This window comes from Hemibagrus wyckioides, linkage group LG01 (assembly GCF_019097595.1).
Source record: "Hemibagrus wyckioides isolate EC202008001 linkage group LG01, SWU_Hwy_1.0, whole genome shotgun sequence".
NCBI classification, from domain to species: domain Eukaryota; kingdom Metazoa; phylum Chordata; class Actinopteri; order Siluriformes; family Bagridae; genus Hemibagrus; species Hemibagrus wyckioides.
In genome coordinates, this window is record NC_080710.1 from 4,034,297 (window position 1) to 4,062,136 (window position 27,840).

General features: G+C 37.9%; 1 protein-coding gene across 1 annotated transcript; it reads left to right on the top strand.

Annotated features, from left to right (window-relative positions):
* Positions 1-27,608, top strand: LOC131359901 (acid-sensing ion channel 1C-like). The gene is made up of 2 exons (XM_058400053.1): positions 1-1,292; positions 27,064-27,608. The coding sequence occupies exons 1-2, from the start codon at positions 729-731 to the stop codon at positions 27,181-27,183; spliced, it is 684 nt and encodes a 227-aa protein (XP_058256036.1). The 5' UTR covers positions 1-728; the 3' UTR covers positions 27,184-27,608.
* The last annotated feature ends 232 nt before the right edge of the window (positions 27,609-27,840 follow it).

A 27,840-nucleotide genomic window follows, 5' to 3' on the forward strand; every position in this document is an offset into this window, starting at 1 on the left:
CACACATACACACACACTGGTGAAGCAGGAGCTCAGCAGTGGGATGGATTCTGACTACTAAAGAGACGGAGTGAGAGGGAGGGGGAAAGAGTCAGCGAGCGCCGAGCTTGCACAAGAGAGGGAAAGGATTGAGGCACTGGTGTGCAAATCCACATGAGCAGATCTGGAGGAAAACGCTGGCTGCTTTGGGCGAGACCTTGAGCGTGGCTTTTCTCAGCGTGAAGAGGTAGCCCTCGGTGCTCGTCGTACATCCCGGAGGAACGAGGCAACAAAGACTTGACTGACAAGCGCAAGAGATTGACTAGGGGGAGGTCTATGTCACTTCATTTGCATCTGTGGAGAGGAGGAGTGTGAGGAAGATCCAGGGAAGAAAAATGAATATTGGACAACAGCTGTTTTTTGAATGATTTTTTTTTTCTCCCCCATTCATAAATCCAACACGGCGATGTAGAGCCAGTCCTCCTAGCTGGATGTTGCATGGTCTAGTCAGCTGCTGAATGTTTCAGTTGTGGCTCCTTATTTCTTTTCTGTTTGCACTTTTCAGTGTGCAACGTGAACATTTCGCAGGTTTGGGTTCTTTTTGACTAGACTGCACATTTCAAGGAGGAACAGAAGAGCAGCTTGCGATCCAAGACGGGAGTTTGGATCATGTGCAGTATTTTTTGATACTCTTGACTTTGCAAATTATTTCTAATTTCCTTTCCAACTTCTGATTAGACTTGCTGACCATGACAGCCATGAAGGGAGATTCGGAGGACAGCATCGAGAGCATCAGGCCTTCAAATCTGCAAGCCTTCGCCAACTCGTCCACGCTGCACGGCATGAGCCACATTTTTGCCTACGGACACATGACATTCCGTCGCTTCTTGTGGACTCTGTCGTTCCTGGGCTCTCTCGGGCTGTTGCTTCTGGTATGCATGGACCGCGTGTCGTACTACCTTGAGTTTCCTCATGTCACCAAACTGGACGAGGTGGCAGCACCAAACCTCACCTTTCCCGCTGTGACTTTTTGCAATCTGAACGAGTTCCGCTTTTCCAAAATCACCAAAAACGACCTCTATCACGTCGGGGAACTGCTGGCGCTGCTCAACGAAAACTACCAGATTGCGAACCCACATCTTGCAGAGCCAGAAATCCTTGCTGCTCTAAAGGAAAAGGCCAATTTTGTCAACTTCAAGCCCAAGCAGTTCAACATGACTGATTTCTATAACCGAACGGGCCACGACATCAGTGACATGCTTCTGCAGTGCACTTTCCGAGGCGACGATTGCTTCCCTTTCAACTTCACCACAGTGAGTTGTCAGAGATCTCAGCTTGTTCTCCCCCCATTTACAGTGTGTCAAATGCAAATCCTTTCACTGTCGTAAAAAAAAATTCTGTATCAGTTTTTATTTAGATCATAGTAAGCTGATGACTGCTTCACTGACCAATGTATAATTAGTGTTATAGTTCTAACATTAACATGCCTAAATTTAAGGTATGTGTAGTATGTCCAAGGGAAACTCCAACATGTATGTTTTAAATACATTTCAGTAGACAACACATTTCAAATAATTCAAAAAGTCTTGTGGTATGACTTAGTGGTAGTATAAAAAGTTCTGTAAGTAGTAACAATTCAGTGGAGAATCGTTCAATCTGAGGCAAACCCTTTCACCAAACCCGCTAGTTATTTAATGCTTTTAATATTTTATATGTACTTTTTTAATAATGCATGGTGTTTGGTAAAAAATCAACAAAAACCTGTGCTACATTTATAGCCAGAAACATCGCTACATTTATAGCTAACTAAAGTTGAATGATGTTTTTTTAATTGAAACATTCACTCATGGCTTTACTTAAGCAAGTATGTTTTTTTGTTGTTGTTGGTTTTTTTTGCCTATTTTTGGCTATGATCCTACCAAACATGTTCGGTTACCGATCATTTTAGTAGATTTTTGTTAACATTAACATCGTTGAATTCTCATATCTGATTGGTCAAAAGATGTTGATTGAAATGTGAAGGATCATGCGTTTCATTGTTGATAGTGGTGAAGTTCCCTATTGAAGATTTATTTTTTATTGCGTATTCATATGGAAGGAGTCTCCAGAGTTTTGTGTTTTTTGATTGCTTGGTAACTAGATAAGCTGAAGTTAGTGAAAAGAAAAAACGTGTTCCGTGTGTTATGTGGACGTTGTACCAGACTGTCATGGTTGAAGAGCTCAGAGGGTAAACTAGCAATTCACCGGTCAATCTACACAACAGACCTCACCTATAGTTACAAGCTTTGGGCCGAAAGAATGGCTTTGTGGATACGAAGCTTAGAAATCCATCACACAGATGTTCATGAGGAGCTCAAAGTAGTGTATCTGCATCAGAAGGATCCAGGTGAGGTGGTTCAGACACCTGGTTAGGATGCTGCCTGGATGCCTCCCTGGGTAGATGTTTCAGAAATGTCTAACAGGGAGAAGATCCCCAGGAAGACAGGAGCGAGAGGAGGTGGCTGAGATGAGGGAGGTCTAGGTGTCTCTGCTTGGACTGCTGAAAGTGGAAGAAGATGGATGGATTGGAATAAAAAGTATAAAATGTGTGTAAAGCTTTTTAAACACAAGATTAATGCATAAAGTTCTTCATGGATTCGGGTTAATTCTTGCAGTGGAGAATATAAAAAAGTACAGAATCTCAGTGTTTGCTTTTGCATATCCTATGTATTATGAGTTTAATGAATGGAGGTAGTATATATATATATATATATATATATATATATATATATATATATATATATATACACACAGAGAGAGAGAGAGAGAGAGAGAGAGAGATGATTCATTATATTGAGACACATTTCACTGCAAGAGCAGGTAACGTATATAGTAGTCGCAGGGCATTACTGAAATTATGGGTCATTATGAACCCAGAGCTATTAGGTGCCATGTGAGACTCTGCAGGCTTTAATCGGAGGTAATTGCCACGACAGTGATGCTGAGGATAGCGCACTGCTTAAAAATAAATAAATAATGATTTATTTTCTGGTACCGATGATGTAGTGCATTTCTCTAGAGAAGGATGATCGACAAGAAAATCCTCTCAGGTGATCTGAATTATTAGTACTGTAAGTCAAACAGGTTTGAGTTATTTTTTCTTTTTTTTTAATATCTAAAATTTGCAAACACATTATTAATTCTCTGTCTATAATTTGGGGTTGCAGCAGGATTGTAGATTCCTTAGTAGTGTACTAGAGAGAACATAGAACAAAGAACACAGAACACAACAAAGAACATAGAACAAAAAGAACATACTTTTCCTTTCCTTTTCTTGAAAGTCCAAAAACTTAAACCCCCTCAAATTCCATGTGGAAGAAATCTCCAAATGAATGACGTCTAAGGAATTTGGAATTTTGGATGGAATATGATCGGATAAAAGGCTGAAGGGAAGGAATGTTGTGGAATTTTATGTGCTATGTGTTTGCAAATGGATAAAAATCAAGTTTCTTTTGTTTTAGTTCTTCTCTTTTTTTCCCCAAAAGATTCTGCCTCTTGTCTCAATTCAGCATTGGTAAATTACTTCTGAATGGTTCTGACTAATACATTCGCATGTCGAATACATGGAAAAGGTGGAATCACGTCCAAACAAAAGAAAGTCTTTGTCTAATTCTCTTTGCTTTAAAGGAACGTTTCTCGCTTCATATGAATTAACAATTTAAACAAAAATATGCTCCTCTAGTAGTTTTTCTTTTAAATCTCTGAGAATTTTTCTTGGAAGGCATGGATTTGAGCATAGTGGCCTGATCAAAACTTCTATTATTATACATCTGATTATACTTCTATAGATGCAGTTTGATCCATTGATGGACACAAGCTTCCATGCTGCATGCTCTCGGGTTCAGAATTTCCGCTGAGCTGCTAAATTGTGCAGAAGATCGAGTTTTAAGAAGTTTTGCCTAGCCTAAAGAGCATTGATGCTGAAAATAAAGCTAGTAATAATAATAATAAGAAGAAGAAGAAGAAGAATGTGTTGATTGTTTTTAGTTTTTATTTTTGGTTTTAATTTATTTTCATTTTATTCAGAATTATTAGTTCTCAGCTTTTGGGTATATGTGTGATAAAGTTTACTTCAGTATGTAATACAGCGGTTACATAATGACAGCTTACTGATTTCCATTTCATATCGCTGTCAGTTCAAAAACTATTCCTGCTTGAAATCCCCTCCTTTTGAAAGGAATGCTGAAAGCAGCAGAAGCTGGTTTACCCTTCTGAGCGATGGTTTGATATATAAACGCATTGCTAAATTTAAAGCCGTCTCTGTCACTGGAGTAACTGTCCCTGCACTTTTTTTTTAGTTAGAGATGGAGCTTTCTTCATTTACATGAGTGTTGCCTGGCAACAAGGCTTTGCTTTGCCAAAGCAAATCATTCATGGGTAATTGCTTTTGTTGTGCATAATGACAAACACTTGCCAGGTCACTGAGATGACACAACAGCAGTTTTTGGGGGTTTTTTTTTTTGTTTTTGTTTTTTGGGTGGGGGGGCATTTGCGCATGCTTAAAACTGCTGGATGCATGCGTGCATGCATTTGTGCCTAATTATTTTTTCTCTGTGTGTGTGTGTGTGCTTTATGCCTCTAATATCCAACAAATTAGCGTTGACAATGCACCACTGTGCTGAGGGCTGTGTCAAGGTGTCATGGTGCATTCCGATGCATTAGTGCCGCATTATGCATTCCTGTGAAGCACTTGACTCGTTGGAGATCGGTTCTGTGTCTGTGATCCGTACGGAATCAGCAGAGCGCTTGATTCTACAAGTGACACCAACCGACCACTTAATAAGCACTTGTGTGTCTTTGTTGTTGTTGAGGGAACGGTGAGCAAACAACCAAAGGAGAATCAGAAACCACATTTTTCAGGTGTCTCCATTTACGAAATCTGCCACTAAATTACAAGGTTACACGATTAGTGATGAAAAGCCACTGGAATGAACCCGTTCTGTTGCACATTTATTGCTTTAATAGACCTTCATTGAGGCTGATTTTCAACCTGAGATCACTGAAGGACTGTAGATATTAAAGAATAAGAATATTTTTACTCAAAATAAGAATATTAAAAAGTTAAACCGAACAAAAATGTTAGCTGAAATCTCCTAGCTGAAAATATTGACATTATGTTTAAGTCGTATGAACAAGCAGCTTGATGAGATGTGTTGGGAGGAGTGTTGGGAGGTTTCCAGTATAAATAAGAAGAAATTTGAACATTTTTCAGAAAAAATGTGGAAAAGCTAATTCACCGAACGGGAAAGGACAGGAGGCTTATGCTATCTGGTAATAGCTGCTTTCGCTGATTGATCTGTGATGAATTTTGATGTTTGAATTCATGAGCTAATGGAATGCAAGTGGTCAGGGCTTAGGGGTCTTTTTAGGGGGTTGGTAAGATAAAAAAATAGGAAGCGATATCCATTGTTAAAATTGTGATACACATGAATAACAAATTTTTAGAGTAAGTCACTACACAATGACTACACTACAGAATCACTACATTTAAGGTAACAATTTGAGGTTTTGCACAATTTTGATTTGATATTTGGTACAACCAAAGAGTTTGCTAGGATTTAATTATTTTGTATCTGAAAGCAACAATTCGATATCTACTGAATTCATAAAACGATAAGATTTAGCTTCCAAAGGCAACGATTTGATATTTGTTTATCACAGAATCAATACATAACTAACATTGTTCAGAATATATGCTAGCTCTAATGTTGACTGGTGACTAACGATGGCTGTGTCACAAACGAGCCTCTGGTTCAGCCCCCAGTTCGTCGATATGATCAGAGAGTTGGCCATTTATTTAGGAGAATAGTTCTTTCTCTTTCAGTTGCAAAATCCTTCCTTAAGAAACATAGGCTCTCTAAAAAAATAAAGAATGGAAAAAAAAATCCCTCTGCAAAACCCAGGGAGCACCCATACTGACTCACTATGTTCCCTTACTGGAAATGACAATCATATTTTCTGAAGCCTCTCAGTTTGAAAAAAGTGTCAATCCAACCCGAACTCTTGATCAACTTCATTCATAAACGTAAGTAGCTTGTTAGCGTTGTTGTAATTGTTCTTACACTCTCAATTTTTAACTTTATTTGACGTTCTACATGTACAGACTTTTGAGTGTTTTGAAAAATCCACTATCTACACTGACTGATGAGGAAATTGCAGGAGGTTGAGTCAGCAGGTTCTCCATGTTAATTGAGCCAACAAACTTTCCTACTAGCTCACATACTCCATATGCTGACTCACTACCTAGGGAGCTAGGGAGCGGATTGAGACGCAATTGAGTAAGCAATTTTAATTAACTTGGCAACTCACCTATTTTTAGTTTATAATCAACTTAGGATTATTTCCAATAACAATCGATTTCTGCTTGATTCCTCGATCCTTGCCTTGTCAACTTTTCCTACAAAATTGTCTAAAGTTGACTAATATCCCAGCTATCCAGTGTCCACCTCTTAATTCTGTATGTTTTGACCTGTGGTAATGTTATCAGTGAAATTTAATACCATTTCATTCTCGGCTTCCTCTAACCCCAGTGGTGTTTCTCTATTGATTTCTTGGTTTAAAACAAATCAGTCCATTCATGACCCCAAAAACCTATCTTGAGAAACATAACTTGGCATGTTAATTTGTGGGCATATGCTCTTAAAGAAAATAATGACTAGATCGTCTCAGACTCTGTGAATTTAAAGAGAAGCCTCATTAGCTTGAGTAAAGCGGCGTGTGTTAGCATTCTGAATTTTTTTTCTGTTTTTTTAATAAGTGCTGCGTTAATGGAATAAAGGTGTCACCTTGTGCAAAAGAGCTGTTAGTCATTCAGATGGAGTAAATGGAAATATTCACTCTCTCTTCGTATTTCTTTCTGTTTCAATTAGCAGTTTGGTGGGAAGGAGGCGGATGTACTGTAGATGCATGGAAATGGAATTGTTCCTGTTCTTTACCCTTGAGACTTGGCATGTTGATTCTGTTGTGGTGTTGTTGTATTCGTCAAATGGCTTTAAAGTATCCCTTTAACAGATTAGTCTAACTGACTAACGAGTTGATGCACTTGTCTGTTGGAAAAGTTTGAAAAAGACTGATTGAAATGACAAACAGTTACGAAAAAAAAAAAAAGAATGGCTTTTTAAAAGCAAAGTTTCTTGGCAACGCATGGCGAGATAAATATTGCAGCTAAAAACAGGAAACGAAAGCTTTTAAACTCTAAATGCATTATTTCATGTGAAGGTGATGCAAATGTTTTGCTCGATATATCCGGAATGGTTTTTTTTTCTCTCTCTCTCTCTCGCAGCATGTTGTCACTTTGTCTCGTGAATTATTACACGTATCGCGTCGTAAGCCGCTAGTCATGATGTTTCGAAATGACGATCATTCACTGACCTTATAACACTTTTATTGTTGTGTAAGACGCCACAGCCATTAAACTGTCCTTTATACCGTATATCATCATTCAAAACAAAGGGGACATCAGAAATTGTCCATTAGACTGATGCCTTAGGAGATTCCATGTGAACCTTTTCATTCTTTATCCTTACGGAGGATTCGGATCCTGTCCTGTCACTGTGCTTAACTCTTTTTGTCCTTGACTTGTTCCATTTTCAGAATGAAATAATCCTTTTTTTTAGTGTATATATTTTAAATCAAAAAGATAAGCACAGGCTATTCTCCCCTTCATTTTTTCCTCTCAAGTGCCTGGTGCTTATGGTAAATCCTTGTATTAACACACACTCCATGAACACAATGATCGAGCCTTATGAAGATTTGCTCACACACTGTTATCTTGTTCCCCTGTGCTACGAAATCATAGTCGCTAGTTATCTCGTTTCTCACGCCGTAATAACTCATGGCCAAGCGTTAGGACTCTGTTCCCACACGTTAATAAGTCATTAATGTGGCTGTGTGTCTTTATCAAATCGTGCAGTGAAACGTTCGTTCATTCATCTTCAGTCATGGTTTTATCCTGGTCAAGCAGGCGCTGGATCTGGAACTCATCCCAGGAACAGCAGGTATAGCAAGGAAATACACCTGGACTGGTTATTTATTTATTTATTTACTCTATTTATTTATTTATTTATTTGTTTGTTTGTTTTTTGTTTGTTTTTTTTAATTCATGAAATTCAAATCCCAGAAACTCTTCTGGTTCTATCATCCATGGCTTTTTTTTTTAAATGGGTCCTGAAATCAGAAATAAGGTCCTGTAAGTTACCAAAACCGTATTTTGTTCTATAACATAAAATACTTCAGTCATAACCCACTCGATTTTTTTTAGTTATTTTTTTTTTACTTTTTCTTGTCTTCAAAAAGGCGGTTAGTTTTTCAACTCATGCTTTTGCACACTATTCCAACTTTTTCATTTATTCAGACACTAAAAGAGCAACAGTGGACCCTTATCGGGGAATATGTTTCTTTTTTTCCTTTTTTTTTTAAATAAAAAATTAAAGCTTCATGGTGTGACCCTTGAAGCCATGTGACCATGCTGTAGTTAATTTCAAACCTTTATAACTTGATCGTTTTACTTCTGCTGATTTTTAGGATTCACTATTTAAAGTTGTTCATTTGTGAATTGTTTCTGGATGAAAAAAACTTTTGTTGCTCACACGGCTTTGGTATTTTCCACAGTTTGTTGATGGACCAAAAAGGTGATGCTAGCAAAACTGTGTCCTCCTGGCATCACTCAATAATGCTGATGAGCACTCGTTGTGCCAACTCATCAGCAAGACACCTATAGAGCAAGTGTGGGGCAGCGTGAGTCCGTTCCCAGTGGGCGTCTGGTGCGATACCAATTGTTGACCACTAGGTGCAGTAATAACGCTAAATAGGTCAACAATTGCACAACTGATTAAGCAAATGTAATTTTTTAAAAAATGATTTGCCTCTCAAAGTCATTTTTCATTTCATTGTCTGTAGCGCTTATCCGATCGATACTCGGGCCACGGGGAGCCTGTGCCTATCTCAGGCGTCATTGGGCATCAAGGCAGGATACACCCTGGACGGAGTGCCAACCCATCGCAGGGCACACACACACACACACACACACTCATTCATTCCTCTCAAATTACTTTTATTAAAACAAACGTAGTTGTGAATATCGTTCAATGGTTATTTATACATGGTGGTGCTCCGCCCCCCCACCTGCCAGTCTTTCTACTCTTTCTTGACTACTTCTCTTTCTGCCTTCTGCTTTGATCAGAACATTCTGGGAAAAAAAGATGTGCAAACGTCGGATCAAGCTCACGTAGGCGCTCCGGTAACGGTTTTCTCACAGTCTTTAGTATTCAGATAGAGCCACTTTTCTTAAAGCAAGTCCATCTTTAAGATTATGGCTTTCATCTCCTTCTCTCCAAGATGGCGGGTGTCAGGATGTTGAGTCTCTTCTTTCTTGCTGAAGCCAGATTTCTTTTGAGAATTCCTTCCTTCTGATTGATCAGAAAAAGTCATCTAATTTTAACACACTTTGTAATGTGGTATTGTTTCTATAGTAACAACTTCTACAGTGGACGATACGTGAAATTGAAGCTCCTAGTGTTATAGGAGGGTGCTGGATAAGCCATGACGTGGTGCCCTTGGGGTAGTTAGGGATGCTCAAGGTCCTAACAGTGGCACTTTGGTGGTGTTGGGGATTCAAACAATTTACCACAGAGCCACCAGTACAGAGAGAGGCTGGTATGGAAAAGACTATTTATATCTGATATAAATTAATGATAACAGTAGAGTGTTTTCCAACAATAATGTAACTATAAAAAGATAAATATTATAAGGTTTTTGCTTGGTTATTAGTTCATTTGACATAGTAACAGTAACTCTGCAGGTTTATTCCTCTATACAGAGATTATAACGATATTCTCTGCAAAAATACCCACTTCTGTGGCGATATTTTGTGGCGAAGTTTTGGCTGTTTCATGTGATGTGAGGACACGGGTTCATATCCTCCAGTCAGAGGCATAATGAGCATCATGGGAAAACATGTGCATCTCATTCCAATCACAATGAGCAGGCTAAGAAGTTCAGTACAGCATCTGTCACCACGTTGCGACATGATCCATCACATCTGCAATCATCAAACACGCCACCTCTCAGCAAGGGGGCGGGGTTTGTATCAGTCCTAACTGAGAGAATGTTCAAAAATTTTCCTGGTACTAATCCCAACTTCTGTGTACCGTGCGTATGAAGTAAGGAACTGTTATTGATGACTGACTACTGTCCAATGACCAATCAGTGTTAAGTATTAACTAAGGTTGTGATGTAAGAACTGCACAGGTTTGAGAAATTAAAAAAAAAAAATAAAAAAAGTAAAAAGGACTGTCATTTGATTTACACAAAACATTGTCAGTGTCAGTATCATCGGCAAGTTTCACCACAATATTAAAGAAGTGTTTGACATTTCATTTGTAAAAAGCTATAATTAACATGGATGATGTGTGAAAAATGGGGAATGTTTGAATGGAGAAGGAAAGATAGCAGACGGCGCAGCAAGACCCCCAGAGCAATTCCGATTAATTGGACGAGGAAGGTTTCTGCTGGCAGGGAGCTCCAGGCGGGGGAAAAAAAAGCTTGTAAAGCTTTATTATGTCGGGATATAAAGGCTTGGATTAACGCTATGCACGGTGCTTATCGTGTCCGTTAAAATCGTGGCCTAAATCACATTTGCTTCCCGTAGTCTTTAACAGGAGTCATTTGTTCTGTAAGCAAAGGAGATCCGAATGGAAATTTCCTTCCGTTTAAACCTACACGGCTGCTTTAAGAAGGAAAGCCTGTATCCTTTCTATCGATTTGTGCCGTTATCCAATCAGCCAATCATGTAGCAGATAATAGCATACAGTTTCAGACATAAAAACATCACCTTATGGCTTTTGACTGTCGGTTTTTCAGTGCGTTTCAGAAATCTCCTGGGACCAAATGGTCCAAAAAAATATCCATAGTTCTGTGGTTAGACACTGATAAAGTTGTGGTTCACTCAGATTCAGAGAAGAAGTCCGAGTCTCGCCCTGAGAGTGGCAAAACTGAGACAGACAGGGAAGCTTTATACGAGACAAAGGTGTAGTATCGGACGTCCATAAAGACGAAAGCGTCAGCAGATAACAGACTTGGTGGTTGACATGTTTACTGGCAGGTTGACGAGTTTATTACGAAGAGGATTATCTAGACTATGGGAGAGACAGCAGTAACTGTTACGGAGTGTCTGTGTTTATCAGAAAAGGACAGAAAGAATTTCTAAGACGTCATGAGGTCACAACCGAGCTTCCAACATGAGAAGTGATGGGAAGAATGACCAGACAGGAAGGCTAGATTAACTCCAATCATCATCATAGTGAGCCGAACAACACAAACTCTAATGCACCTTCAACTAGGTCAGAATTTGGCCTCAGCAACATGAACCCACCATGTTGGAGGCATCCTGGTCTAGGGGGATGTCTGGATTTCTTAATACCAAAGTAAGCCTTGTAGCAATGGCATAATTCTGTATTATTATAAAATGACTGGTGAGAGTATGTAGAGATTTCACACCTATGGAACTAGACAAGTCACATGACCATCAATGGCGTCTCGAGGTGCGAATCAGAGTCCGAAGGTGCGAATTGGTGTGAAACAACATTGACAGCGTTGTAAAGAGCTGATAAGCTCTTGTCACTGACTTTCCTGCCTCCTTATCCGACGAACCAGCTGTGTTCCTTCTCCAGATGTCGGTTTGTTAGTACAGTATTATATTACCGGCAGTAATTAAGGGGTCCAAGCACTTTTTTGCCCTCGCCCTTTTACAGGAAAAGAAAGCTGCTTGTTCCCAGTGAGATGTAATAAAGTTGAAGGCATAACTATACTTCAAACAAAAACTTCAAGCTGTTGCTGTGATATTGCCTCACTTCCTGTTTTCAGTATCCTTACATTTAACATCACACATCACTCACATGTGAGACCATCCGTATGTGACGTCCAGCATGAGTTTTGAACACTATGTACTGTGAAATATTTTCTATAATTGTTTCCTTTGGGTATATCTGATGATAAAAGACCTCATTCATGTTTGCTGATACAAGTCTACAGGCTTTTTTTTTGTAAACCTATGCGGAAACAGGAAGAACATACGAAATTCAACACAGACAGTAACCAGAGCTCAGAATCGAACCTAGGACTCTGGAGCTTTGTGTCGAACGGCACTTCTCCGCCCAAACTGAAGGCGAGATTCCGTGAAAGAGACAAAGACACCATCCTACACGATCATTAGCTATGTTTACATGACTTTCAGGAATAAAAAATAAACAACACTTGAAGACATCTTTGCATTCAGCTTAAAAACACACTTAATAGGATTACAACAAGGCAAGGTTTCATCAAACCGTATTCTAAGCAATCCTAGAGACAGATATCTGTCATTTTTATACAGATGGAAAGAGTGTATTAGTCTTAACAGCTTTTAGATATATTTCACAATAATAAAGTGATTTGGACAAGAGGACAAGATCTACCTTGAGGCTTTTAGCTGTTTTTTTTTTTTTTTTAATCAACTGCCTAAGCTGTCTTCCTTCATGAGGATGCAGGCGAAATTAATTTGAGGTTATTTGACCTAAACGGCTTTAATGGCAGTAGCTTGTGTTTCGTGCAGCCAGAAAAGGAGTTCTGCTACACACACACACACACACACACACACACACACACAATTAATATACTGAGAGCACGTGCCAGAGCTGTAAAAGAATTTTAAACACACAATTCTAGCATAAAAATTTGGGAGAGCTACGACTTTTTGTTGTAACTTGATTATTTCTTTAATTAAAGAACGATATGTTGTAATATTTATCCTTTCCTCAGTCCCTCCAGGATTTTGTAATTGCAGAAATTTACGCAAACTCTTCGATAATTGGTGGAGCTAGCTAATTTTCAAAACTGCAGAAGATTTGGGTCATGTGACATCATCGCAACACGCATTCAGCCAAAACCCTCATCCATTCACGTTCTTTCGTGGAAATTCATTACATGTGTGTCTAGATGTCCTAAATATTTTTTTAACCAAAAAAACTCACTGAAATCCTAAATGGAACTGTTTTATAGCTACATTTATTGTTAATGAAAACTTTTTGTTTGTTTGTTTGTTTGTTTGTTTCCTCACCTGGCTCTCTCTTAAAATTTTTTGTCCCTATCAAAAAAGAAAAAGTGCAAACTTCTCAAAGACTTTTACATGTCGGAGCTTAAAGTTACAGCTTTACTTGACATTTGAGACGTTTCTACAGACGTTTACTAAACGTCTCCTGACAGAAGAAAAAACATGCTTCACAATCACACACACACCTGTTGTTTTTCATCCTTCAGAGGTTTATAAGCTTCTTTCCTACAGACAATTTTACAAACGACTTTGTGTGGCGGCGTTTTTCAGAGACAAAAAACGAAATCTTCAAAGGGAGAACTGCTGTAATGTAGTCACAATTGTGCTGGTTTTTTCATGACATCAAATGCAGCTATGAACGGATTTAAATGTACGACGTGTAGTTTAGTACATTTAAAAAAAATATATAACAGTTGTTGTTTAAGAAATGCGAGAAGTCTTCACTTCTGGGCTGTTTATTGGCTGGCGTATCTGTAAAATCACTCGTGTGAATATTTCTCATGTTTTGAACACAGAAATTTTCCATATTGTATAAAGAGCTCTTTAAACACAGCAGCTCCGAGGTGGTATTTTTCCATTTTTTTATTTATTTTTGAAACATGCTTGTTTTATTTGTGTACAATGGTGACATTTACAGCTGTTTATTGCCTCCCATGCTGAGGTGAAGGCCACACATTAAACAGCTTGCATCCCGATGTTGCCATGAGAACAGCAAAACCTGGGGAAGTGTAGCGAGTCTCGCAGTAATCCAGAGCTCAAGCACACGTTTGTTGCGGATCCACAGATCTGCAATTACTATTACACAGATGAGAATATGTGACCGAGGCCTATAGAGAAAACAGATCCAGATTAGTCATCTCGCTTTATACGGGATTCGGCTGTCTGTCCTGCGCTTCCAATTTGTTCCAGCCTTTTACTGTATGTTGTGCTGCTTTGGTGCGCAGGAACTTTTCGTTTTGCATAAGCCATTCATGACTTTTATCCTCAGCTACTTCTCAGGTAGAAAGAAGCAAGCTTGACATTCTCAAATCTGATTGGTCAGAATGTGTTTTTCATTTTCTGGAGCACATATGTGAAAGACAGGAAGTGCAGCCCAAATCTGCACCATTATGTAGTTGAAATAGTGGGAGTGGTGCTCAAATTCCAGCAAGAATTCATACACTCAACACTCACAGCTTTGCTTACATAGTTGAAAAGCTGACGCTTGAAACATTTTCAAAATGGCCGACGTCACGCTGATGAGACAAGACCTCTTACAAATGTCCGCCGTCCAAAGTCCATTTGAGACGATACACAGCTTCGAAAATTCGTACACTAGACCATGTAGTAGTACACAGTGTGTAGTGTGTAGCATGTTATTTTGGACTTAGTATGGGTTTATATTAAAGAGATCCTTCGAAACACGTTATCGTTTCTATAGTAACCAAGTGGCCAGTGGAATAAAAACGTGCGGTCACTGATGTTTTCTCGTAGGATATGACGGGGTTTTTTTTTTGGTCATTTAAAGATCCGCTTAAGATTTCCAACAAAGGAGTTCACGCTTCATGGTTTCTCAGTAATGGGATAAGTTGCATGGTTTTTTTTTGTTTTTTTTAAATGACAAGAAAATAAGAGCAGGAAGCTGGTGAGGGAAATAAATAAGTAAGTTAATAAATAAATATGTAAGTAAATAAATAAATAAATAAATAAATAAATAAACAAATAAAGTGGCATTTTTATATATTTTTTAAATAGTAATTTTTAAAAAAATGTATTTAATATTATAATATATATTTAATATACAAACGTATATATAATCCATAAATTGTACAATATAAATTTTTTAAAAACATTTTAAAATTAAAAACATTTTATTCTTCTTCTTCACCTTCTTTCACACGTGATCCGTATCTTTTCTCACACCGATGAATCGTTTCTGCAAATGACACATGATTCATTTATTCCGTTTTTTTTTTTTTTAAAGACGAATCATTTCATTCCACAGCTTTTTTTTTCTTCTACAGGATTCATTTATTTTCACACAGTCAGTTTATTGACAGGTGAAATGGATGTGATATTTTTTTTCCCCCCACAAGGATGGAAATATCAGTAAGCACAGTTATACTGCAAGCAGTCGGGTGTATCGACGTGCAGCCGACAGATTCAATCCATCAGGTCCAGATTGTAGCAAATCTGAAGCAAAATCAAACCCGGACCAGGGGACGTGTCGGATACCGTGACCTCAATGACCCGTCACGCATGTGTGTGTGTAAAAGCTTCTGATGAGCAAAAAGGTGCTTTTCATTTCTCAACACGCTTCCACACTTGACGTACTCTAAAGCTGGAATGATTTGTAGCGTGCGGTCGCAGCCGAGCCGGGCCGAGCGACCGGCTGGAGACGTTCGGATCGATATCCACAGCGATGATCTCTCATACTGCACGCTAGTAGAGTCCAGTCCAGTCGAGCTCTGCTTCCTCTGTGCAAGTCAATGGCGTTTATATCGCTGACTCGGACCTTTCCCTTTGCTAGGCCTAAAGGGAGACGATGATTTTCAGTCAGAGTGTAAATTAGATATGGACTTTAACGCTTCGTATTCTGTGGCAGTGAGATATATTAAGAAAAATTTACACACATTAGTTCATTTGTTCTACGAGACTGAACCGTATAACCGCTTCACAGCTTCATCACTGGTGCTTAAATCAACACTTCCTGACCGTATCACCTATTACACGTTTGCTTTTTATTTATCCACCGCTCAAGTACCTGTGAACGAGCTGTTACTATAGAAACGGTAACATATCAGACCCGAGTGCATTGCTACAGCATGAACCTGTGCTTTGAATCGCAGCTGAACTCATCTTCTCGAGCCGCCGTTCCTTCCGTATGAGCTCCGTGAGTCGACGTGATAAATTCATTTATTTCTCTATGCCGTGTCAGAAGCGGAGCCCCGTCTGCCCTGAACCCCAGCCGTTAACGAGAGGGTAATGTTTTGAACCCTCGGGCCGGCCTACGCTCCGGTAATATGCATGTGTTTATCAGGCGCACAGAGGCCTGTTCGAGCGCAGACTTGTTTGGGCTCTGCAAATGTTAGAGCCGTTTAAATATCACACATCATTTGTATTCGGTGTCTGCGAGCTCCCCGAGAGACGGCTGGGGAAAGCAGGAAGCGGCGCTGCTGGAAATCAGACGTGCTGCTGTGGTCCCTGATGCTTATCAAATCGATGAGACAAACATACAGCTCTGGATGCCAGCGTTCCCATTTTTAAAAGACTTGTGGGGTTTTGTTTTGTTTTTTGTTCAAACACATCCCAATCTAAACAAACCAGCACTCCAGCCTCTGAGATTCGTCTAATAAAAGCTTGCAATTACTTTTACATGAAGAAAATTGCCGTTGCTGATGAATGGAATCTGTTTTTCCCTTGCATAAAGCATGCCGTGATTTCACTAACTGCACAAGTGCCTGAATTCCTGTTCTCTCTAATGACGAGCACACATTAAGCATGTAAATAGATTTCACGCAGCTCTCCTGGTATCGTTTGAGCTTCATAACAACACGCTGCGAGAGCCTCGTTCCACGTCTCAGCCTTCCCGTGCTCACAACAACCGTCAGAGGCTTTGTTCGCTGGAGAACAAGAGCGGGGAACAAATACAAAGAGGACAGCAAAAGAGCTTCTGTCTGCCTCATCAGCTCTTTTCTTTTCTTTTTTTTTTAAAAAAAAAAAAAGAAGAAGAAAAAAACAGTGTCTGCTGGTTTGTGGAAATCAGACTGTCATATATCTAGCTTCAAATCCATTGTGGCAAGCAAATTGCTCCGTCAGTGCTGGAGCATAAAACCCGAGAATCAATTTTGGAAAATTGTTTTTTTTTTTTTGCGACATGTTTTCTAGATGAAGCTTTGCTCTGAACATCCAAATGATCAGGTTTGTTCATGAGGCTGAAGTTAAAATGCAAAACCAAATCATTTTGCACATTTGTCATGTGCCATAAATTTAACCTTAAAAAAAGATTTTACCAGGGTTTTATTACTGGGCTGTTTATTATTTTTTTAAAAATACCCCAAAATGTAGCACGACAGGTTTCATGTTTCATCAGGAATCCTGGGCATCTTCTTCTTGAGTGGAAAACAGAGGCGTGTCTCAGTTACATGTGATTCCAACAATGGATTTATTATTATTATCTATTTTTTTGCACTGTATTGACTGGAGCGAGGAGCAAGCCGCTGTCTGACAGAATGATGTAATGACAATGTGTCACGCTCAGATTTATGTCTTGGCTGTAGATACGCGAAAAACTATGACCTGCAATTGAAGTCTAATAATAAATGCATAAATACGACACTATTAATTCAATAAAGTACACAGTCATTATTTAGGACACGGATCACGTGAATACGGCGGCCGAGAGGTGTGGAACAAAATAGCAAAAACAAAACAAAGCTAAAAAAAAAAACCAAAATAACAAATCAGAAAAAAAAAAAAACAAATCCAGAAACAAAATATCAAATCTTAAAAACAAAATAAATGAAAAAAAAAATTAACAAATCTGAAAACAAAATAAATGCAAAAACAAAATAATAACTCTGAAAACAAAATAAATAAATAAATAAATAAACAAATCTGAAAACAAAATATATACAAAAACAAAATAACAACTCTGAAAACAAAATAACATGTATATTATTAGTGACAGATGTCTCGTCCAATCAGTGGTAAGAATTCCATTCCTACCTGTTCCAGTAAGGCTGAATTGTTGTTGTCTTTATTTTGTTTTCAGATTTGTTATTTTGTTTTCTGATTTATTTTGTTTTTGGATTTGTATTTGTTTTGTACTTCTCAGTCAACATACATGAGGGTTTGTTTTGTTTGGTTATAATTCGAAGCTACGCTTAAAGTGAGCTGTTTGGTCAGCTTCTTCTTCAAAACATGAGCACTTTATTAATTAGACAAATAATAAATAGAGAAAATAAAAGCAGGATTGAAAATGGCCTAAATCCTGCTGTCACTTTACCACCACAATGACACATGGCCTCAGTTTATTGCCTCATGGCTTTATTAATGCTGCAAGAAAAAAAGAAACCTGCTGGATCAAGTGCTATTCTGTCAGCTGCTGAATAATGAGGGTGGAAGCCAGATTTCTACTTAGTGTTCATTTCATCTCATTTTTTTGCAGTGTTTCTATTGAAAAAGCAACATTTTAGACGTTTGTACTGAAGGAAGATCTGGCAACCTCAGTGTCATGAACTTATACGTTATTCTAGAGTACAGAACCCGACTCTGAATACGAGAAACTTTCCCACAAAAAATGGGAAAGTGGGGAATTGAAATGGGGATTTATCTTTATTTAAAAAATCTTTTTTTTCTTTTATTCCTTTGTTTATTTCTTTCCACACCACCTTTCCTTTTTCCTTTCTCTCTCTCATTCGATTAATGACTCTCTTCTTTCTTTCTTTTTTAATTATTTAATTGTTCCCTTATCTATAGTTTTTTTCTCCTTTTTCTTTAATTTTTCTGAACAGCTTTCACCTGGTGTACAAATATAAAGTTAGACATTATGTAAAAATCACACGCTGTCGTGGAAACGAACCGAAAGATAAGAGAAAAGCGGGAGATGGTTGTTGACGTGCAACTTTGGGCGAGCTGCAGGCAATATTATTTTGAGCTATTTAACGTTCTTTATAGTTTATTTTCAATGCATTTGAGATCGTTTCTCATCCAGAAGTCTTCACTTCATGTGTGATAGATGGAGCTGACTGGTGTTTCCCTGCACAGGCAGTTTTACTCCCGCTTATTTCCACACATTATGTTAGCCCAGGGTAATTATTTGCTGTCACAAACTCGGGCCGCAGCTCAGAGCTGCCTGATATCATCGCTTGCATGGACTTAAGCCTTTAAAATGGCTGTAAATTTCCTTTTGCATTTGTCAGTAATGTGGCAGCAGATTAAGAATAGTCTCTTTGGACAGTGCGGCGAAATCTACAACCTTCCACGGCGCTGTTTAAGGAAGAGCAATTCGAGGCTGTTTGCTGACAGGAGAAACGCCGTTCCGCCGCCGCTGCCTCGGGCCACGCTTGAAAACCTTCAGCTCTAGTGAAGAGGTCTTTCCTGAGGAGGTCTTGATGAATGAGGCCCAGCACACAGTGTAGGCTTGATAATCAGTGGAGTGTGAAGTCAATTTATCTCGCACGCCTGGACCGTGTACAAAAAGCTCTGAAGACGACGGTATTTCAATCAGCTTGGCTTCCTGTGCGCAGCGATCCTTCCTATGACTTTATCGATGGTAAAATACACCTTTTTTTGAGAAAAAAAAAAAAACAGAGACAAGACCAGATCATGGTATAAAAAAGGACAAATTTTGGGCTGCATTTTAATCATCAAAACTTGTAATATGTTGCACTGGATCAAGTGCTATTTTCCAGGACCTGGGAGCGATACTTTGTGATCGTTACAACAAGAACCATTTATACAGCATTGAACTTCTCTTAGATTTATTTAGTGTTGATGTTTCCATCATCTCAGTCACCCATCATCACATAAGTCTGTATTTCATTTAAAAATGGTTTTTAATCTACCTAGGTCCGTATTTTCTATCCCTGATCATTTTTTTTAATAAATGACCTTTAAATTTTGGGCTGTGAAACAAAAATATGTTAATAAAAAAACTAACTTGACTCCAAACACTATCCCTTTTTGCTCACTAATAGAATTTGCTGGATCAAGTGCAATTTTCCAGGACGTGGAAGCGATCCTTTGTGATTGCAGCAATATATACAAAATATATACCAGACTTATAGAGCAGCTTTATTTAGAGGATCATCACATTAGTCTTCATTTCAAATGACTTAAATTGACTGGGTTTTTTTGTTTCTTGTTTAAAAATAAATACATCTTCTTCGGTCAGTATTTTCTATCCTCGATTTTTTAAATTAAAAAATCATAAAATAACCTTTGTCTTTTAATCAAAAATAGGTGTTTTCAGAGACTTCTTACCCGACTCTGAACAAATTCCGTTTCCCCCAAAGGGCGTGGAAGCGATACTGTGCGATCATTAAAACTATAGAACCAATATATTATATTAGCATTTGACTTCTGTAACATTTACTCCGATTCATGTTCCCTTTTATGTTTCACATTAGTCTTTATTTCAGCTTTGAATTGTCTTATTTTTGTGTTAAAAAACACACAATCTGCTTCTCCGGTCTATATTTTCTATCCCGGATTTTTTGTTAAAAATGTGTTTATTTTTGGCTTTTGGGCAAAAATATGTCTAGAAAAGTATATTGATGGATAGAAAATCCTCTTCAGACTCATCTATCATGACTCTGAGCTCTGAGCGGTGCAGAGCCTTATGAATATTTTTTTAAATACATTTATTCCTGCAGTTTTCTGTCTTATTCAACTCCATTATAGGATGAATGATTCTCACCGCTGCTAACGTGGCCACTGTTCGCACCACAGGACGCGTCTCATTCTGTAAAATGGTTTCATTTATGTTCTTGGCCATGATATGATCCTGAGGAGGAATTGTTGCATTTAAAGACTTCCAGGAGATACCATTATGGATTGGGGACAAAAAAAAAGCACCATTACAAGTTGGTTGTGTTTTGCGATGTCTTGACAAGACGATTCCTATTCGCTCTCAAACCTCAGCTGCTTTAATATTCGTCTTTACACCACAAAGACGCTGTTGAATTCTTAAATATTACGAAATTTTTGAAAATGCCGTTCCAAGGCAAATTTCCATCGAAATTAAATCACTTGCTCTTTAGCATCAGCTTGATTGCAGGAAGTTTTTTCTTCGTTAAAAAAAGATGTCATTTTTATGGAACCAGACTGGGTCATTTATTTGTCATTTATTTATTTGTTTTTTTTTTTTTTTTACAACTTCAAGCAAAAATGTTTTGTTTAAGATGACCGTGAAACTAGGCCAAGATGAGCTCCGCAAAAACCTCAAGTCTTGACGTGGCCGGAAAACTGCATAGATACAGTTTCCAGACGTTAAAGCTTGTAATTCGTCGTTCCACAAAATTTAATTCCAGGCCTATCTTCATGAAATTTGGCACGGAGGAGCTGCTTGACTGTGTTCCATGTGAGAGGAGAAGATAAGGACACTTTAATTTAGGTGACTCATGCAGGGAGCAGGACTGCGACTTTACACTGACTTTAAGATAACATGGAAGTAAATCGTGTACATAGTGACCCGTGAAACTGTAATATTTTGGGGGTAAAAATAATAAGAATTCATCGTGACCGACCGAAATCTTCAAATCGTGAATGGTCATATAATTCTTTTTGCAGATTTTTGCATCTCCGTCCCTTTATGGTGTACAGTATGGTTTGTGGTTAAATGATGACACTGCAGAAACATAATTACGTTACATTCTTTAGACTGACAAGTGACGAGCTTGCTCCCTCTCTTCCAGTTTCAGAACCTGTGATTAGCTCCGAATGTCCCAAATTATCCGTCACACAGTTTGTCCACCATGTTTTTTTTTAGATTGTCAAACAAGAACACAAACCTGTGATTAAAACAGGCCTTGGATTTGTCATTGTTCAGATGAGCTGAACTAACAGCTGTGTTGAGGGTGATGTCGCGTTCATTAGGCTTGATTAGCTTCGTTGTGTCTGTTAGCGAAGCAGTTTTTCCGAGACATGGTGTGAAAGAAACATAAGAAAATGCTTCATGCTTTTTCTATAGAGGTTTAACAACATTAATGTCAAACTAGCCTTTCTCAGACTCTAGTTTCTGTGTCATGGTTTTTTGAATCCTGAAGAACAAAATATTACAAATCATAAAAAAATCATGCTTCGTTTACTTGAGAAGTAACGTTAGTATGGCTATATGATCAGATCGGTGTGTTTACACCTCAATACACTGAAAGCCATTTGTTTTAAATGTAAAAAAAAAAAAAGCCAACACATAAATAAATTCTTAGTAGGGCAAATATGACACTTGAAATTTAAAAAATACAAAAATAACGCCATGTCAAACAGTACAAATGCACCAAATGTGTTTCTCCATTTTCTGCTTGGAAAGTTCTGTATAATCTGTTTTATTAATGCAGTGTGAACATAAAGGTCAGGAACTATTCATGAGTAACTATATTATTGTTAAACTCCACACCCCCGGGGGATGTTTTTACTGAAATGCCCAGGCTTTTATGAAAAAACCTTCTAGCGCTACAGCCGCTCGGTCTTTCGTGGTCAAACGACTAGAGTGAATCATAAACGTCTACGAAACGAATTAACGGCATTAGATGCAGATATACACCCCGTGCTGGATACCAGTCTTTAAAACGAACACCGCCGGCGCATAATGCGAATCCTACGCGTTATGTCGACTAGCTTGCGTGATGCAATCGGAGCTTCGCCTTCGCATCTCTCTCCTGAAGTGCTCGAGGAAAAAGGATCTGTTTTGATGGCCCTGGAAAACTCACAGGTCATGTGGAATGAGTGTGTGGGTTGTGTGCTTGTTTGCTTGGCCCCTTGCAGACAGTGAGAGCTGGTAGAATATGTTCACTCCCACCTGCCTTTCCGCTTAATAAGCTCTCGTCTCTCTTTCTCTCTCTTTTTTTCCTCTCTCTTGCTCTCTTTTGCGCTTTCTCCTTGCCATCTAGCCATCTGCACCATTAGCACTATTCTCCAGATCTGCTAAAATCCGTACAAGAAACAAACAAAGCTAAGCAACGACGTGAAAAACCATGAGGAAGGAAAAAAACTGTTGTGATGCTAGTTAATAATTAGCCACTCCTCCACTTTACCAACCAAACACTCTACGTTTTGTTGTCTTTTGGGAGACAAATAAAACGTGGCTTGTGAAATCTTAAAGGTGTTTTTTGCAGCATCTGTAATACTGCTAGCTACTGTGTAAGTCCAGAATTAGCATCATTGCTAACTAGAAAATCGGAAATTACCACAAAACTAGCATAACATGTTTGCCGAGCTACAAGAAAGTAAACACTGAGGTAAAAGTTTAGCACCTCCTCCATTTTTATTATTGTTTTCTACTTTCAATTACACCGCCACTCATTGCCACGGTCCCAAGCCCGAATTAAAAGGGAGGGTTGCATCAGGAAGGGCGTCCGGTGTATAACCTGTGCCAAATCGAAAACAAGCGGACCAAATGATCCGCTGTGGCGACCCCCAAATAGGAGCAGCCGAAAGAACAACAACAACTTTCAATTACACCGCCCACTTGTTTTCTGAACGTTGTGACACTTTCAGCCCAAAAGAGCAAAAATCTTTTGAAATGTTTCTTGTATCCCTTTTACGAGAAATCGAACCATCGCAAACACTACAGCTTTTTGGCATACTCGAAAAATCTGAAGTACAATGCTGCACGGTTTGCCATATTTTAGACGTAGCATTTACGATTGTTTGACTTCTGGCTGAAACAGTATTTTGTTTTGCAGGTATTTTGTGAACAAACAAAATTCACAGGTCAGAAAGCTCAAGTGGATCATTTTGCTTTCCAACTTGCGACGTAATCCGCTACAGTCTTGTGATCCACTAGACAGTGAGTGGGTGGGGCTGTGATCTGATTGGTTCGGAGGCACTGCTGAGACGTTTTTGTGGTAAAAATTAGTTTCTTCTTTCTGCTTGGCAGGATTGTTTTCACAGAATAATTCAATATATTTTGTTCTTTGATGCTTTTCCCCCATTGTCGGATGTACGACAGTAAATAAATAAATAAATAAAGATTTTTACTGCAATATTTTCTATCATGAGAATAATCTTGGTCTTTAATCGCCGCTTGTACCTCTGCCCCCGAACCGCTTCACAGTAACAGCAGGAGCGCACAAAGCCTCCTTGAATTGCGCTCTTTTATTTTTAAATTAGTTCGAAATTAGTTCCTTCTCAAATCTACAAATCTCATCAGGATGAAAAGTCACCTCCTTTCTATTCAAGCACTGCTTAATTAGTTTCGCTGCACCGTAGCGCTGTGTTTATGCGCAAGGCCGTTCGGTGAAGCTCCGGTGATCCGAGTTTGTATTCTGAGCGGTGGCACGTGCTGTGCTTTCCAAATCAGATCCCCGGTGTTTAACAATCAGTAGGTAAAGCAGGACTGTCCACGAGACACAAATCGCTGTACTGAACTGCTTATTTCTACATTCTGCTTAAACTGTGAACTTTTTTCAGTTTTCCCATGTGAGTTGATTTTTTTCATGATTCATTTCCACATTTGGTTTCTTATGTCTTTCTATAAAGTGATCTTTAATGTTAACAATTAACAATTAACAATTCATGATCTCTACTTGATTCATTCATTTTCATGTGAAATTCTGCACACGATTCATTCATTTTCAAAAGATTTATTCATTTTTACATTCAACATTATACAACTTTCTTGTCAAAATTCATTTTTTAACATCCGATCTTAACGATTCATTTATTTTTTACATGAAATTCTGCACATGATTCATTTGTCACACGATTCATTTTTCACACGAATCATTTGTCACACAAATCATTTGTCACACGATTCATTTTTCACACGAATCATTTGTCACACGATTCATTTGTCACACAATTCATTTTTCACATGATTCATTTGTCACACGATTCATTTTTCACATGAATCATTTGTCACAATTCATTTTTCACATGAATCATTTGTCACACAATTCATTTTTCAAACGATTCATTTTTCACACAAATCATTTGTCACATGATTCATTTTTCACACGAATCATTTGTCATACGATTCATTTTTCACACGAATCATTTGTCACACAATTCATTTGTCACACAATTCATTTTTCACACGAATCATTTGTCACACGATTCATTTTTCACACAAATCATTTTTCACATGATTCATTTGTCACATGATTCATTTTTCACACGATTCATTTTTCACATGATTCATTTTTCATACGATTCATCTACCTTTATAAGTGGTCTTTAGACGATTCATTCATTTTTTCATTCAACATTATTCAATTTTTTGTTGTTTTGTTTTTTTCCCCTACACATGATTCATTTTTCACGATTCATTTATTTTTTCACGTGATCTTAATGATTCATTTACTTTTTACATAAAATTCTGCACATGATTCATTTTTCACATGATTCATTTATTTTCACAATTCAATTAGTTTTACAAGAGATCTTGATATGATTCTTTCCTTTTCGCCATTTGTTTATTTTTACATCTTCACGATTCATTTATTTTTTGACATGAAATTCTGCACATGATTCATTTGTCACATGATTCATTTTCCACGATTCATTTTTCATACGATTCATCTACCTTTACAAGTTGTCTATAAACGATTCAATTTTCAAATGTTTTTTTCCTACACATGATCCATTTTTCACGATTCATTTATTTTTTCATGTGATCTTTACATCCATCATAAATTCTGCTTGATTTATTTATTTTTTACAAGTGAACGATTCATTTACTTTTTACGTAAAATTCTGTACATGATTCATTCTTCACATGATTCATTTATTTTCACAATTCTTTTAGTTTTACAAGAGATGTTGATATGATTCTTTCCTTTTCACCATTTGTTTATTTTTACATGTGATCTTCATGATTCGTTTATTTTTTGACATGAAATTCTGCACATGATTCATCTTTCACATGATTCATCAACTTTTACAAGTGATTTTTTCGTGTTTCATTCATTTTTTACATGATTCATTTATTTTTGCCCAAAATTCTGCACGATTCATATCTTTTTTTTTTCTTTTTTTTTACAAGTGATCTATATGATTCATTCATTTTCACATTCAAAATTATTCAATTTTCCAATGTCTTTTTTTCCACATGAATCATTTTGTACATGATTCATTTATTTTTATGTAAGATTTTGCACAGTTCATCTACTTTTATTTTCATATTTACACGATTCATTCATTTTCACCCGATTCATTCATTTTTACATGCCATCTTCACGATTCATTCATTTCTTTTATATGAAATTCTGCACACGATTCATTTTTCACATGACTCATCTCATTTTTTTTCACATGATTCATATGTTGGCAGCACGGTGGTTAACACTGTTGCCTCACAGCAAGAAGGTCCTGGGTTTCTGGTCCTGGGTTCGAACAGGCAGGGGTCTTTCTGTGTGGAGTTTGCATGTTCTCCCCGTGCCTGCGTGGGTTTCCTCGGGGTACTCCGGTTTCCTCCCACAGTCCAAAAACATGTACATTAGGTTGACTGATAATTCTAAATTGCCCATAGGAGTGAGTGTGAGTGTGTGTGGTTGTCTGTCTATATGTGTGACCCTGTGATGGACTGGTGACCTGTCCAGGGTGTACCCCTGCCTTTCACCCAATGTACGGTGGGATAGGCTCCAGCAGATCCCCGTGACCCTAATTAGGAATAAAGCCGGGTATAGAAGATGGATGGATTCGTATTTTCATTTCATGTTATCTTTATATAATTCAGTTTGTACATGATTCATGCGTTTTCAAGCATGATCTTTGCATGATTCATTGATTTTAAACATTGGTTTTTCATGAGTTGTTTTTCACACGATTTTTACACAATATTTTTATTTTCACGATTTTTACATTTTCATATTCCAGAATTTTTTTTTGTTTTGTTTAGTTTTTTTGTATCAGATTTTTTCCCCACTTATTTGCACACACACACACACACACACACACACACATGGTGGAATAAGCGTTTTTACTGGACCCCAGTAGTCCCATGTTACTCACATGATCATATGTGATATCTTTTGTCATTTTTTTTTCCATTAAGGATTGGAAGAGGCAGGAATTGATCGTGCGCCGCGGTGGCCAGCAGACGGCAGTATTGATTCGCTGGCACCGATTTCACCCGGCATGTGCTGATGTACTAGAAAAGCCATTACATTAACAAGCAGGCTATAATACACTGCATTAATTTGCTGCGGTTGTTGACTGATATTGATGGCTGATGCCAAAGTGTTAGCATAGTAACTCAATTAAACTGATTAGAGATTGTCCTCTAACGATATTCTGCTTTTATTTCCAACCAGCACGCACATTGCGCAATAATTCCTGACTTGTTAGCGCTGGAGCCGATCTCGGATCTGTGTGGATACTTTCGGGGCCCGACGTTGACATTTCCCACACCATCACTGATCAGGATGGTGTGATGCTGGTGTGAAGCCCCTGTAGAGATCAGCAGTCTGAACACGTGTGAATGCAGCGGGTTTCTTTCGCATTACACAGAAGAGGAAAAGCATATTTAGGTCCGAAAATGCTGATGTTAGATAAAACGCTTTAGTGCCTGTGGTATGAGCGAGTTTTCTGTGCTTCAGTGATCGACTCAGATCATACGCTGAAAATGCCTTTTGGGTGAAGAGAGCGCTCGATGCTCCGGCGCGACCCTGACGTGACTCATGTCTGAAATACGAATCTTCAAGATATGTTTCTCATAATCTTCACAGTAGTCAATATGTTTTTATCACACAATTTCTTTATGTCATTTATTCACTTTCACATGTTGATTTGTGTTTGATTTTTTTTTTTTTTTTCAAAAAACGTTTCACATTTTCTTTGCAATTTTCACACGAAATGTTTACACATGATTTCCTTTATTTTTACTTTACTTTAATTACATCATTCATTTTTGTTTGCTGTGATTTTTACTCATGGATCATTATTAAAGTGTGATTTTTACAAGTTTTATTTTTCATCTGACTTTTTTTTTTTTTACACATGATTCATTTTACATTAAATTTTTTCTTTAATTCTTTTATTTTTAAATATGATTTTTTAAATTACACATGATTCATTTTTGTTATCCTGTG

Coding starts and splice junctions, on each gene's coding strand:
- LOC131359901 (XM_058400053.1), top strand. CDS start 729: ATGACAGCCATGAAGGGAGATTCGGAGGACAGCATCGAGAGCATCAGG. Junction 1,293..27,063: donor TCCCTTTCAACTTCACCACA/GTGAGTTGTCAG, acceptor ATTTCCAACCAG/CACGCACATTGCGCAATAAT.